The sequence below is a fragment of the Nyctereutes procyonoides genome, unplaced genomic scaffold (genome assembly GCF_905146905.1).
Source record: "Nyctereutes procyonoides isolate TBG_1078 unplaced genomic scaffold, NYPRO_anot_genome, whole genome shotgun sequence".
NCBI lineage: Eukaryota > Metazoa > Chordata > Mammalia > Carnivora > Canidae > Nyctereutes > Nyctereutes procyonoides.
The window spans coordinates 12,192,476-12,208,547 of record NW_026575033.1 but is presented as its reverse complement, the minus strand read 5'-3'; the positions used below and the strand labels follow the sequence as shown (position 1 = coordinate 12,208,547).

The window sequence follows — 16,072 nt, the reverse complement described above, 5'->3', positions numbered from 1 at the left end:
TGTTTTATGAAATATATATCTGAGTATGATGCAATCAGTTTTACAAGGTAATTATTCTGATTTCTACCCTCTGTAGCTTTGTGTGAGAATTCCTATTGCTCTATTTCCTCACTGACATTGTTCATCTTTTTAATAATAATAAAATTGATGCAATTTCTTCCTTAAATGCTAAATTCATCAGTAAAGACATCTGGTCCTAAAGTTTTCCTTGTGGGAAGATTTAATTACAGATAAAATCTCTTTATCACTTAGATGACTATTCAGATTTTCTTTTCTTCTTGGGCTGTGTTTTTCTAGGAATCTGTCCATTTATCTAAATTTTCAGGTTTATTGACACTAACATGTTCATATGTTCTCTTTTATTTTTAATATCTACCATTTGTAGGGATGTCCCCTTTATATTTCTGATGTTGGTGACATATGTCTTCTCTCTTTCTTGATCAGACTTGCCATGACTTAATTTAATTAGTCTTAACAAATTTAACTTTTGGCTTAAATGATCATCTTTATTAATTTTTTCTCTTTCATCTCCATAATTCCCTTCATTATTTTTTTTTCAGTTTGATATGCTATTCTTTTTATAGCTTCTTGAGATGGACACTTAGGTCATTAATGATCAACCTTTTTTTCCCCGATATTTCCTCATAATTATCACTACAATTTGTATAAAAATTTATTTTCAAGTCTAATCCTATTCATATCCTCTCCCATTTGCTTCAATTGAATCCTTCATATATGTGGGCAGTTACAGAACAATCTCCACTTCTAACCTGAATTTAATACCATTTTTTAGAAATATGATCAGTAATGGCAAGTACCTTTCATGTGTTAAATTTTCATTGCCTAGAAATCTCAAAATTGGCTGTCTACAATAGTCCTAAAATGGAAGGCCTAAAGAAGTCTTAGTGTTTATTGAATTAATGTACCAATTATGTGAATACCAAAAAAAAAAAAAATCAACCTTTTTTTTTTCTAGTATATATACTTAAGGCTATACATTTCATTCTAAGACTTTATTTACAGCCCACCAGGTTAGAATATAGTATTTTTGTTATTCTTCAGGTGAAAATAATTTTCAGTTTCTATTGCTACTTGTTCTTTGACTCACTAGTTATCTAGAAGAGCATTTCTTAATTATCTTATTATTGATTATTAGCTTATTGTCCTTGTGATTAGAGAAAATAGTCTGTATCATTTCAATCCTATGACCTTTGTGGAGACTTGCTTTCAGGCTGGTTAGTGGTCAACTTTGTGAATAGGTTGTGTTTTTTATCTTGATGCACCAGTGTAAGATGGGCAACACAAAACCTATACTTCTGTGACTGATGTGTGAAGATTATGTTGTGAACAATGCTTGTGCACCTTAGTAACCTGATCAAGGCAGAACACCCTAGACATTTAAAAACAATGTATTTGGGATCCCTGGGTGGCACAGTGGTTTAGCGCCTGCCTTTGGCCCAGGGCGCGATCCTGGAGACCTGGAATTGAATCCCACGTCGGGCTCCCGGTGCGTGGAGCCTGCTTCTCCCTCTGCCTGTGTCTCTGCCTCTCTCATTCTCTCTGTGTGACTATCATAAATAAATTAAAAAAATTTAAAAACAACGTATTTTTGGCTAGTACTTACTCGTAAATCTTGACAAGCCAGAATGTTGTCAAGCCACTTATACAGGTAGCCATCTGGAGAAAGGCCCACGTTGTCAAACACAGGGCCACAGCACAATACTGCTGACATTGCCTGATAACAAAACAACCAAACACAGGAATGAAACCTGTAATGATCTAATAACATGCAACTGACTTCCTGAAACACAAGTACCAGATTTATAAATGATGAGGATCTACTAAAGCAGTTTTTTCACAAGATTTTAAATTATTCCTTATTAGATTCAAGAAGAAGGGCGATTCTCAATTCTGGATTTTTAAAGAAGAATTAAAAACCATAAAAATTTAACTCTATGGACATAAAATTTTATGATTATAACAAATCTTTGTGATGAAAGAGTAAGATATGACAAAATTACCATTTCACAGGACTTAAAATTTACCTTCAGTGAATTCAAGTGATTAAGTTCTGCTTGTCAGGTAAATATAGCTTTTCAAATTTTGCTTTGATGATAAATATTTGACTAATGTACTAAATTGACAAACCACGGAAAATATGGAAATAGATAATTATGATTCTTAGTCAAAGAAAAAAATTAAGAATATAGACTTTTATTACTTGTAGGAAGAGAGGAAGGGAATGTAAGAGAAGGGGTGATCTTGATTAACTTTGTAATTAGTAGGTCAAAATGACTATGAGGGCCATGGTTTAAATCATCTCCATTGAGGCAAAGTCATCTAGAGAGTCAGCAAACTTCCAGTATATACAACAGAGCTGATACACAGTTTTTTCAAGGTAATGAGGCTATAAGGAATCATGCTTGTGAAAAATTTGAACAGTCCTAGTAGTGTGGAAATTTATTTTTGGGAGTCTTCTAAAATAGGAGCCTAAAAAGAGAATGTGGCTCTTGCTAGGCTCTGCACTTGAGGTAACATACATATCTTTCAGGTTGTAAGTTAACTGACAAGGCAGTTACTTACAGGGTAGATAAGTAGAATTGTGTGTTCTCATGCACTCAATAAAAGTAAGAGCTTGGAAAAGTTTTGTATTTTGAAACAGAGAGCCCAACTGGAATATTTACATATTTATACAAGCCATCTGTGTGTATGTTTTAGAATTTAAAAAATCAGCTTATGTATTTATAGGTGAGAGTGTTTGTTGCATATGCAGGTATATTTTATCATATCATATTAGTTATTTTAACTTTATTTAAGGCAAGGTTATCAGCTTAAGGAAAGGTTGTTAATTTAAGGAGAGACCATCGGTCTGACAAGTCATTCCCTGAGACAAAGATGCCCTACCTTTAATGCACAATACTGGTATCTTGTAATCTGATGATTTCTATCACTGTAGCGATCCAGAGGAGTAAACATAATGCTGAAAGGGCCTGCCCACTGGCTAAATAAGATGAAAAGATGATGCCTCAGGCTCTGCTGGGGAAACAGAAATCTTCGGTGGTGAACTAGAGAGAAAAACACAGAATTAAGAGTCTACTAGACTGAAAAGTATAGTGAATACAGTTTATGTCAATATTATATGTGATTCACACATTTTGAAGAAAGGAGTAATTTTATTTCTAACTCAAGTTTTCTTTAGGTAATGAAACAAGTATTTAAGAAGTCAAGCCTAATTTTCTCTTTAAGTGTATAGTCCTCTCCTCATGCTGCAATCAATGGCACCTTGTCCAGAGTGGGAAGCAGAAAGAAAAAGTGGACTCACAGATACTGCTTTCTAATCAGTGTCTAGGAAAACTGCAACACCTCCCACGCAACTGCTGCTCACATAGCAAACGTTCTCTCAACTGCTGCTATCCGTCTTTAGAAGTACTGTGAAATATAATGTATAGACTTCTATTCTAAGCAAACATACTTTAACTGAAGAAGTCAACTCAAATCCTAACTTAGGGTCATCCAAGAGGAGGAGGATTGGAAAGAAGAAGGTTTTGCAACACAGAAATAATGAAAAAGTAGCACCAGTTGCATTGTGGCCTTTTGTAATTGTGTTAACACTTTTAATTACAGTAATTAATTTTTACACCAAACTGGTCAGCTATTTTTATTCTTTATGCTTTTATTAGATGAAAGGGTTTCATACCCATTTGCACTATGAAAAAAAACCAACTCTCAAGAATATAATTTACTGAGCTGAATATAATTCTATAGAATGTGTTGCTTTGGATAGTCAAAAGGAGGACTACTGTGGGGTTGGATCAGATGTTCACAGATGAGCACAATGAGAAGGAAGAAATGAAGCCTCTGTGAATGCTCCCCCTGAATTACTTCCTTCCTACAGAAATTGCATAGATTTATTTTCAGATGGGAACCCAAACAAAGAATAGAAATAATGGGATAGGGGCACCTGGGTGGCCCAGTTGGTTAAGTGTCATGAGTGTCAGCTCAGGTCATGATCTCAAGGTCCTGGGATCCAGCCCCGTATCAGACACCCTGCTCAGCAGGGAGCCTGTTTCTCCTCTGCCTCCCTGCTCATGTTCTCTTTCTTTCACTATCTCTCTCTCAAATAAAGTCTTAAAAAAATAATGGAATAAGCACAAAGCCAAATTTAATTCCTATTGTTCCCTTTCCAACTCTGCGCTGAATAACCACAATCTGTTCTCATGTCTATCCCCAAGTATTTCAAAATAAATGAACAACCCCATCCCAGACCCCACCCTGTATGGAGGCCAGCAGGATGAAGGAGGAAAGCACAGCAATGAGGAACACAAATGGTTTTTCAAGCAAGGAAGGTACTTTGAAATGACGCATCACTGTACCTGGAACGCACTGAATCAAGTTGGCGACCATTGCACTAAAATGTGCCCGGATATCTTTAAGAATTTCTACTTCTTTGTCATTTTCAGCTTCTAGAAGCATGCGGGTCAGGTCCACATATTCTAAGAACAAAGCTCCAAGAGCTAAAGTATCTCGTTCTAAGGCTCCATTTGTGCTGGAATAATAATAATAATAATAATAATAATAATAATAATAATAATAATAAAGAGATTAAGCTTTTAGATGATTAGTCTTTATGTCAAAGGAGTACATGCTTCATGGAAAATAAGATTCATTGTCAATTCATGTGCTAACTTTGTTCTTGACCCATGGGCAGTATAAATAGAATATAAAAAAAACACCAAGAAGAAGCCTTTTTTGACTTTCCTGAGTAAAGTTAAAGGTAACATCTTGAAAAAGATGTAAAAGTAAGAAAGCAAGCAAGCAAGCAAGGAAGAAAGAAATACAGGGAGAAAGAGAGACAAAAGGGACAATTTGGTGAGAAGAGATGAACTCATTAGAATTTTCATCCTACCTGTCACTTATGACACCCGCATCAGCCAAAAGCTCAAAAATTCGAAGTAGTTGTAGCCTTAACAAGTCCCGCCGTTCTCGGCGTTTTTTGTTCTGTGTGGAAAGAGGTAACACCACTTATGCATGTGGGCAAAACAATATTAACTTTGTTTTGGGAAACTGTATGAAAGAAAAGCATCATCTAGCTATTTTCAATTCCCTAAATGTAAAAGACAAAAGCCATCTTTCCTTCTTCTAAATCCTTAGAGAAAATGCTTGCTATTACAGGCTATAAAGGAAACAGATCCTAAGTAGGTCAGTAAATATTTACAAGGTGGCAACATGGAGAACTAACTAAACAGCCTCATTTCCTAGGTGCTCCTGGCATCTACTGAAAGACAAAGTCCCTGAAACAGCAGGAAGGGATAGTGGACATGAAGAATACCACCAGTTCTGGTCTTGCAAGTCACACTGCTAAAATTCTGCTACTTCTTGCAGCTTATCTGCTATATGGAAAGCTTCTTTTTCCATCTTATTCTTTATTTTTGTATCCTGCTACATCATAAGTTTGTCCTTTTCAGAGTTCACTTCAGGGAAGATAATGTTGAGGAAAATTCTTCCTATGCTAGATGAAACAAATACTATTCGTGACCATCCAACTCCTTGTAAAAAATAATAAGCTAAAAAACAAAATTCAATCAACTCAAACCTCCTGCAAAAAAGAATGTAATATTTTTACATACATATGACTATTGAGGTTGTTTTGCCTTCATGAGTTTGGAACAAAATATTTAAAAAAGGAACCATATTACCCTAAATAAATGCTGAACAATAATAAAAATAACAGAAGTTAAAATATTAAGATTCACTGTTAAAAGCATGTTGGCTGTTTGTATATTTTTTTTAGGGGAAACCATTAAGTGTAATCTAAATTTATACCATTGTCCAAATAAACTGAGGCATTAAGTATTTAAATTAAAGATCTTACCTCTGGTCTTCGTTCCAGAGCTTCCTTCATTAATGGATGAAGTTCTTCTACCAATTCTCTATGGAGGAAAAACGTCAGCATTTAAAATTCCTTATTACTGACACCAAGTTTGTTACCAAATACATCCTTATTACTGACACCGAGTTTGTTACCAAATACATCCATTCAATCCTAAATCATGTGCTTTTCTCCCTTTGCTTTTGACTTCAAAATCTGCCCTGGCCTTTCTGTGTCTCAGTCACATGGTGAGATGGAACTAGGTATTGGCCTATGCTTTGTATTATTGGTTCTCATCCCAGTGTTACGTACATAATTTTGGTTCAATACATATTTGTTGACTTGATTTTGATTTCCTGTTCTGGAGACCTCTATGGCAAAAAACCTTCTCTAAACAAACAATATTTTGCAAGTGATTATTAAAATCAAAACACTTTACTACAGGCAGTGGGGATGGAGATAAACAAAATGGAGCCCCTCACAGATGACATTTTCACTCTAATTAGAGCAAAAGAGACCATGCAATTGCCATGGCATTACTTTTGGGATCTGTGCTCCGTGAACTAATAGTTGATTTTACAATGAAGTCTTTTTGGAGGTTCAAAGATAAAATCTTTATTTAAACTATGTGATAAATGCAAATTATAGCAAGTATTACAATAATAAGGTTTTCATCAAAATCTTTTCTCTAGTGAAGTAAAAACAAAAGTTTGATCATCAGTCCATCCATCCATCCATCCATTTATCTATCTTTCACCTGTCCCCAATATCTCTAGTTCCCAGCTTTATATCTGCTAATTTAGTTATATGCCTTCTTTGGGAAATATTTTAGGAATATGTCAAGAAGACAAAATTATGAACTCTAGCCTGCTGCTAGGTATTCTGTCTACAGCCTACTTTATGCCTGAACACCTTTGCAATATTCTGACAGGATGCTTTGTACTGTTAGACATCATCCATCCAGGGAAATACAAAGTTAGGAAGGTAAATTTCATGGCATCCTGTGCTGGGACAGAAAACTTGCATTCCATTTCAGATTTCTCTAACACAGATACTAGAGTTTCTTCATCAAAGGAATGGAAATAATATTAATGATCTCCTCCAATAACAACCATTTACTGAATATTTACTACATCTATTTTTACATTTAATCCTCTCAGGAAATCTGTAAGAGAGATTCTATAATTATAACAGTTTTTATTTTTTGATTAGATACACTTTATTTGTATTTATTATAACAATTTTACAGGCAAAGGAACTGATACCCAGAGACCTTAAGCTTTCCAGACCCACATGGCTAGAAAATAATATAATCTTACCCTCCCCTAGGAATATTGAGAGGATGAGATGTACAAGAGCTTATGTCCTTGGGAAAGAATGTTAGGTAATTCCAGGAATTGTTTTTCTTATCTTCCTGTAGTATATCTATATGATTCGTTGTCTTAACTAGTTAAGCAATAAGTAGTAAAACACTGGTTAACTGGGACTCAAGTATCAGAACTCACAATTACTTTTTATAAAAATAAAATCTGGGATCCCTGGGTGGCGCAGCGGTTTAGCGCCTGCCTTTGGCGCCCAGGGCGCGATCCTGGAGACCCGGGATCGAATCCCACGTCGGGCTCCCGGTGCATGGAGCCTGCTTCTCCCTCTGCCTGTGTCTCTGCCTCTCTCTCTCTCTCTGTGACTATCATAAATAAATAAAAATTAAAAAAAAATAAAAATAAAAATAAAATCTGACTCTACACATGAATAATGCAGCAGATTATTTTTCAATGGCCTCTAAAATGTCTCATTAATCTTTCTTTTTCTTTTCTCACAGATACTTGGAGCCTTCCCTTTTCTATCTACATAAAAAACGTCAGGATTTTACTTTAGCTTATAGGCTTTCATTGCTTAGCTGAAGTCATCAGAGGCAGTCCAAACTAACACTTTATGATGGCCCTTTCAAAAGGCTTTGACACTGCCTCAGATGGAATGGTTATTTGATTAAAGGCATGAAATGAGTAAGGAATACAGAAAGTGAGATACGATGGTTCTATGAGGGAAGATAAAGCACCTTCTAAAAAGATTGGCCAGTGTAACAGAAGACTCTTGAAAGAGTTCTCTCAATGCTTAGCCTTTGAGAGCCTGTTGCACAAATGGCTGATGAGCAGACCTCATTGTTTTGACAGTGAAGTGTCTGAAAAGTTTGGCTAACTAGCGATGGATGCTGAATTATCTTCATTGATACTTCTCTAAAATAAAATAAGCTTGCACACGAGATAAAATCTGAGACATAAAATCAAAGGGGAAAAGCCAAGGCAATTGCGAGGAATGCTTGCTCCATGCAGGTCACACACAATGCGGTCACAAAGGAAATGGCATGAAACCTATTAACTCCTCAGGCACATGCCCACATGCAAACTCAAACTTGAGTTAAAAATAGGAACTATGAAAGCAGCAGCAGAACGAATTTAGAAGAACTCATTGAGACTACTGTACCTGAAAACAAGGGAATTTGTTCTTCCAAATCCTAAAACTAAGGACTCTGTGATCTCAATGCCCTCTAGTCTCATCAAAGGCACCAACTGCTTTAACAGAACTCCCACCGATGGGGTGCCTATGGCCTGAAACAAGTTGATTAAAAGTGAAAAAGAGGTAACATGATAACTGATGCTTCCTTTAATCAAATGATGATTCCATTATAACAGTTTCAAAGTACCAAACCACATCCCAAAGCACTGCCATCATTTCAGAAAGAAAGAAAAAAAAAACAGACTGACATAAATTTTAAAACAGCACAATGAATGTAATTTTTTACCCAGAACCAAAAAATTCTAAAGAATATTTTTATTATAACAGTTTTCTTTAAAAACAAAAACAATTATGTCTACAAAACCATTCTTTTTTTTTTTTTTTTTTTTACAAAACCATTCTTAACAAGATCATTTAATCAAAGCAGGGTTTAAAGGCAAATGCTTGGTGAGGAGTGAGCGAAATGTGGTATGTAGAGCAGAAATCAAACCTCAGGGTGCTAATAAATAGAAGTCCCTCTATCATCTCAAGTAAGTTTCTTAACTTCTCTTTATCTTCAGTTCTCCACGTGTCAGGGAGGAATAATAAATTATGCACATCAACACTCAATGGAATTTAGAAATGTGTAGGATGAAAATCTGATCCCATATACTCCAGATGGCAGGCACAGTGCCATGTGCACTGTGAACTCTAGACAAACAAGCTAAAAAAAAACCTTACAGAATAATTCTTCTGAAGCATGTCACGTCACCTTGTTATCGTAGCTCACTGTACCATCAGGTGTGGTCGCCATTATTTCTGGAGTGGAAGCTCTTAAGTGTCCCGGGCTCATAATGCTGGGTTTTGCAACTCCAAAACAAAGAATAAGGTAATTTCTCCATAATGTAACATAATTGTCTCCGCTGCTGGCAGTGCTGGTTTTCTTAGCATTGATTGGGCTACTAGAAATACAGAGTTGAAAACAAGAGTGGAAGTAAGTGCTGGACTTTAAATATCATGTATTAAATTAAGATCCTAGGAAGTGCTCAGATAGAGTTGAACAATTGTCTGCCAAGGGTTGCCTATGCTGTTAAGAACCGTCTGGACAGGAATGCCTCTACTACATGGGAAGTTGAATATAATTTTAAGACTATTTTCACCAGTAATGGTCTGACATTCTATACTCAATCACCTGTATTATTATTATAATTATTTTTAAGGTTTTATTTATTTCTGAGAGACAAAGAGAGATGGGCTGAGACACAGGCAGAGAGAGAAGCAGGCTCCCTGAGGGGAGTCCAATGTGGGACCTGATCCCAGGATCCAGGGATCATGACCTGAGCTGAAGGCAGACGCTCAACCACTGAGCCACCCAGGCATCCAGGATTATTAATTAAAAACAAAAAACAAACTAGCTCTAGATAAGAACTTTTGACCTGTTTTCACTCAATGTTCAGATTTCTGTATTAGGAAATACAAAGACTAGAGAGGATTATAATATGCCCATCTTTTAGATAAAATGGAAATGTAAGAGGGCAAATGATAAACAAAACAGAGGAAGACAGTTTCCCTTACTTGGGGTCTACGAGGGGCATGATAGACTGGAGCCGAGTGAAGGCGTATGGCCAGGCGTAGCTGAGGGCTGTGGGGCAGTGTTTAGGCAAGTTCTCCTGCCGCAGGAAACTGAAGAGGCAGAGGACCCAGGGGTCTTTGACAGACTGAGCGAAGATCCAGACATGGGAAGGACTCTTTACATCGTAATGGCTATTGACCAGGACTGCGTTCCACTCCACCAACCACTGCAGATCCACACTGTGGGTCAGTGGTAATGTTGCCTGCAGGTGCAAGAAGTAGGCAATGAATTGATGATGAACTGTAAATTACACATCCACATCATGGCTCAGCCTAAATGCCCCTTTGTCCATACTGCTTTTTCCGACCACCTCTGCAATGGGCCAAGCTTTGAATCTGAAACACCCCTCCCACACCTACCACATAGGACGTTGGTTTGTAGCCACTGTTGTTTCCTATGCTAGACTGCAAGCAGCTGAAGTACAGAGTTTAAGGACATGCATCATATTTCATTAATGACACATAGCACTGTGCATTAGTACACCAAAGCTGCTCATTAAATAGTTGTCAAAAAATATATGGTCTTAGTTAAATTAAACCCGACCCTGGATTTGCCATTTAAAATTCTTAAAAGCTATTAACTTCTGAGATTCATAAATGTGTTTTTATTCCTGTAATTAGCATCCTGAGCTTTTTAAAGCCATAATCATGTTTACTTTTACCTGGACTAGAATACATTCCCTTTGACTTAGGGAGATGTCAAAATGCAATCCCTTTCATGAAGGGCATTTCACTGATGATTTTTGAGGTAAGAGACCTACTTGTTCTTGTCCTGTGATATCAAGCCAAAACAAAAATACATATACTAAAACTTTTTTGATCTATATCTCCCATAAGTTTGTATGTGTCATTGTCTTTTAAGTCCAGAATATCAAAGTTTAGGGAAGGTCAAGTTTCAAATAATCTAGCAGTTGTGCCAGGAGAGACAATTGCTTTTATGACAGTCAGGCAGTTAAAACCATCCATTTTATCTGTTGGGTGTCCAGATTCCTGTGAGTAAATGTGCATCACTAGTGATCACAATGGTTAATGCGTGTAAGGGGGCACAGCTGGAGCTTCAGAACCAGAGAGGAGATTCCAACACAGCCTCCATCCAAAGCTCATGATCTGAGAAGAGCACAGACCATCCCAGAGTTTCTGTCTGGGAGATGTTAATTTATGGCTTGGGAATTATAATGCTAATATCACCTAATCTTTAGATGAATTGTGTGAGATGAGGAATGTAGAAACACCTGGCACAAAGCAGGCATATTCCACTTCTCCCTTTCCTTTGTATATTCTTAAGTACAGCATTGCTGATCTAGTTACCCTGGGCTCAAGATTTTGATTCTGATAAACAGACCAAAATCACATGAATATAACCTGCAGGCAACTAAGATCTGTATACTAAACAATTTAACTAGACTTCCATGCCATGTGAAAGCAAACTGAAGTTCTAAAAGAAGTAGGACTAGGCAATATCACTATGAAAGTCTGCATTGCTTGGCTTAACAGTTTGAGTAATGATCATCATTACTACAATCATAAGCAAGAACAAGTCCACTAAAGGTAGGAATCTGTGCTCAGTCTCCGAGAAAGACCACAAAAAAGCTTTGTCTTCTTTTATAGCTATTTGTCAGATATGTTGATATTCATTTATAGTTATTTGACAAGAATATACAAAGGGCAACAGCAATGTGGGTACTGCGAACATGCACTGCCTCTTTTTAGCTAGTGAGCTGAAATTAACCCAGGTACCCTTACTGCACTATACTGATTTTTTAGAAAATCAGATAATTAATATCAGTTTCAATTTCTCTTCTGTTTGTTCAGGAAATTGAAAGTTGCCAAGATGCTCTCTAAAAAGGGAGAATGTATTTGTATGGCACATTTGTATGTCCTAGGTTCAGACTCCAACTAGGGTCAAACCCAGGCCCTAAACTTGTCTGTGTGACTATGGTCCTGCCCCTTAATATTTTTGAGTTTCAGTATTTAAGAGGGTCAAAAAAAATGTGAAAGCACACTGTAAACTGTAAAGCACCATGTATAAGTTACATAATGATGTCAGGCATGATAAATAATTAATTTTCTTAAAGAATCCTGAGCAATTCTTCTTGAAATTGTAGTTTGCAAAATATTATCTATATTCCTAAGGCTCAAATTTTGTTTGAACTTTATCTGAATGTTTTCTAAGCTAGTATATGAAAAGCTTGTCTTGTTTTCACAAGCACTGTTGTGTCAGTTTATGAATCGGACGTGAACCCCCGAGAATTCTTCCACATAGTTTTTTTTGTCTGTTTTTCAGACAGGTTCAGAGCTTACACTGAAGAACAATTGGGAATCAGGATCAAATGTGTACTTACCGAATCTGAAACTGCTACATGAATGAAACTTTCAAGAATGGAAGAACTTAGCTGATCCATGACATCAATCATAGGCCTGTCATCGTCCTGTACAAAGGGTGGGCAGTTACTCTCCATGGGGAAATGAATCCTTCCCACCCACCCAATTGCCCTTGTTCAGTACATGAAGCAGAATAGCTTGCAAGATAGTGATAAGGGTTTTCTCACAGAAAAGTGAGTGCCGAGATGGTGAATGGCAGTAGATAAAATACCCTGTGATTCTGAGTTTAGTCTTTCAATTTTCAGTGGAAGATGGTTACAGCTCCAATTTCATGTTGTATTGAAAAAACATGGACTTGAATTTCAAAAAGTTGCACACGTATAGCAGGATTTAAACACCAGTGCCATACATCATCCATTGGAGTGTTCATGTTATCATCAATTTTAAGGAATGGAAACACCACAAGAATATGGCTTGCCAGACCAAAAAATGGTACTAACTTAAGTCACTGGTCTGCTACAATAAGTGATAAATTGTTGACTGTGATTGAATTTTAGTTTCAAAGAAAATGCACTGGAGACTGACAGTTGGTACCTGTGTATTCTGTGGTATACTGTTGTGTATAGCTATTTGGTAAAAGAAGTAAATTTCCATCTACAGAATAAATAAGCCACAGGGATGCAGCTTGGTGACTTTCAGTGATAATACCATACTGCATATTTTAAAGGTGCTAAGAGAGTAGATCTTAGAAGTTTTCATTACAAGAAAACAGTTCTATAACTCTGTATGGTGATGGGTGTTAACTAGACTTATGGTGGGGATCATTTCACAGTGTAAACAACTATAGACTTATTATGTCATGCCCTGAAACTAATATAATGTTGTATGTAAGTGATACCTCAATAAAAAAATTATACAAAAACAAAGTTGTGGTTGGTGGAAGAGAGCAACATAGGAAAAATGTTCTTAACACAATCTTAGTAATTATTATCATTCCTATCATAGAGACTTAATGGAAGTTTGTCAACATACAGCATGTCTTAGACATCCATTTACCAGATACTACAGATGTCCTAAAATATATTACAAAGCTACCTGAGGAAAAGTGAACAGAAAAGGACTGTGATGAATTAGAAAATATTTGATAAAGACGATGACCATTTTGTGGATCAGAAAACCAAGTTCAGTGATTTAAAACAGGAACATGGAAAGTAGCATTTTTCTAAAGAAGTATGTGACATAAAGAACTGGTCCTTCTTTCATCAACTTAGGCCACTTTGATTCAGCCACCTGTACTGGCAGGTGATGAGCCTTAACATCTGAACATGGCAGACAGCACTTGACCAAGCATGGAGGTTAGCTGGCCGATCATGTCTAATAATTGGCTTACTTCTCCTGTCTCAAGGGGACATATTTTCTTGTGATGCCATTTTAAAATTATTGAAATTAAACAAATTTCAGTTAGCCAGACTGTTTGATACCTAGATCATTTAAATGAAAGTCATTATTTTCTCACGTTCACTCTTTAATATAAGTGTAATAATGTCTTCTTAATTTGATGTATGCTGAACATTATTCAGGAAAATGACCTACAGCTTAATCTTAAAATTCTTCACTTCTTAACAAAGGACCATCTCTTAGAGAATCAAGAATGGTCTTTCCTATTGCTCTTAGAATTTATGAATTATCTTTTGAAGATCAACAGTGCTATTTCATAATCAAAAACTCATGGTGAATCAAAAGTTATTTTTTGACATCATGTGTGATATGAAAGTACATAAAAATAGCAATGCCTTATTTACATGTTTTAGTCTCAACTTCAAAGAAAGAAGTGAATTAGAAAATTCAGAAGGATAATCCATACCTCGGGCTGACCCAGGGCAACAAATAAAGCTCGAATTTCCTTGAGTATTAAAACGGACAGTTTGCGTGTGGCCACCTGGAAACTGCAGAGTAAAACCAGAGCAAAGCCTTCTACAGCGTGAAGAACACTGCAGTGGGGGCCTCGTTCTGACTGGATTCTGTGGCTGGAGCCATTTGCAATTAGCTGTTGGGCAATAAGAACACATTTGATATTTAGAAAAATAACAGTGAAAGAAGAAACTACTCATATGTGCATCTTTGAGCATGTGTGACCTCATGATATTAAAATTAATTGCAATGGCTTACAACCAGACACAACTCTAAATTCATAATTATTCATGACATACCATAGAACCCTTTTTTTGTTAGATTAATTGTTACTCTGGAATACCGTCAACCATCTGCTACCTCTGATAAGAACTAACTTGCAAAGGCTATTAATATTGGTAAGAACAAAATTGCTTCCATCCGTATACTACTTGAGATTACACCATAAATTTAGCCGAAGTGGCCTAATTTGTTTTGACTCAGATTCCCTATGGACTTTTGGATACCATACAATTGAATTTTCAAACATTTCCTTTCTAATCACACTTGCTTCCTTGTTTCTTGAGTTCGATTTTAACCTAGGTGTGTGTACATTTATGAGATGGGTTCTGAAAGTTCCCAAGCCACAACCAAGTGAGCCTAAAATAAAAGCAAGCTGGACAACATGGCAGATTCCACATCCATTTCAGTTTTCCTTTGAGGAGCTCACATAACTCTTGTTTTTCCACCTATTAGCCTTTAGCATGTGTACAATCCAAGGAAAGAGGAATGATCTAGAATCTGGGATCCTGGCCATCTCCTCAGTGCTGTTGTACTTCCCTGAGCCTCCACGTGCCTCAAACTCTCACTGGTGCTCTTCCTCTGCCAGGCCCTTTCTCCATCTCCTCATTGCCAGTGTTAAGTCACCACTGCCCTCCTCTGACACTTCTCCATAATCTGCTCTTCAAATTTTAGCATTTAGGACTGAGGTGGGAAGGAATAAAAAAATCCTAAGTCTGCATTTTCTGTTCTGTGGATATTGGACAATGCAATCAATGGGCTAGGAAAACAACAAAAAAACTGGTGGGTTACTAACTTTTAGATATGCATGTCCACATCCAGTTCGATATGCATATCCATACCCAGCTCTATATCCATGTTTATAATCACCTGTTCTTAGGGATTTATAATCATAACTCTCTGAAAAAAGCAATTTCTATTCCCTGAATGGCCTTTTGAATGATGACAAATCTAACCTGATGACATAGCAACCCTGAGTTTCTTGGTCACAATTTATACAAGATGGAAAAATTAAGGGCCACCATCAGGGAGAAAGTTCCTAGGTGGCTGGAAGTAAGAACTCCAAAGGTTCTCCGAGCTGCAACTTATTTATACATACATGATATTAGGGAATATACATTTGTGGGTCTAGAGTGCGAGAATCACCTCTGAATTTCTGATCTTGTTGGCTTGTTCATAGGCTTTTCCATGAGTTTGTATGACCAGTTTCCATTGGGTGAGCAGCTGGAGCAGTAACTTCAGGGATGAATCAAGGAGCGTATGATGCATATCATTGACTTCCCGGAGTAGGAAGTTGGTAAAACCAAACAGTACATCTTCCCTCCAGTCTGAGAAGTCAACAAGTAAACCCTGAAGGGAATTTTGTGCAATATGTCGCAGCTCATCGTCCATATGAATAGAGAGCCTGTGAAATGAGTAAAAGACAATAAAAGCCTTTATTAACTTTTCTTCTAGATCTGTGATGGAACACATACAGCTCTCTGTTTTTATTTGGGTCTCAAAAATGGATCACCCTCTGGTCTAGTCTTCATTCAGCTTCCCTAATGTTGACACCTTATACAACCA

The 16,072-nt window shown here is 36.7% G+C and overlaps 1 protein-coding gene across 8 annotated transcripts in view; it reads right to left on the bottom strand.

Annotated features, from left to right (window-relative positions):
* Positions 1-16,072, bottom strand: part of FRY (FRY microtubule binding protein) — a 428,026-nt gene that overhangs the window by 107,352 nt on the left and 304,602 nt on the right. For all 8 annotated transcript variants that reach the window (XM_055317436.1, XM_055317438.1, XM_055317431.1 and 5 more), the window contains 11 exons: positions 15,653-15,911; positions 14,181-14,363; positions 12,337-12,423; positions 9,938-10,197; positions 9,135-9,324; positions 8,351-8,475; positions 5,873-5,930; positions 4,907-4,998; positions 4,374-4,546; positions 2,905-3,065; positions 1,625-1,735 (listed from right to left, as the gene is read on the bottom strand). In XM_055317436.1, coding sequence (XP_055173411.1) covers positions 1,625-1,735; positions 2,905-3,065; positions 4,374-4,546; positions 4,907-4,998; positions 5,873-5,930; positions 8,351-8,475; positions 9,135-9,324; positions 9,938-10,197; positions 12,337-12,423; positions 14,181-14,363; positions 15,653-15,911 — 1,699 coding nt within the window. The remainder of the gene's footprint in view (positions 1-1,624; positions 1,736-2,904; positions 3,066-4,373; positions 4,547-4,906; positions 4,999-5,872; positions 5,931-8,350; positions 8,476-9,134; positions 9,325-9,937; positions 10,198-12,336; positions 12,424-14,180; positions 14,364-15,652; positions 15,912-16,072) is intronic.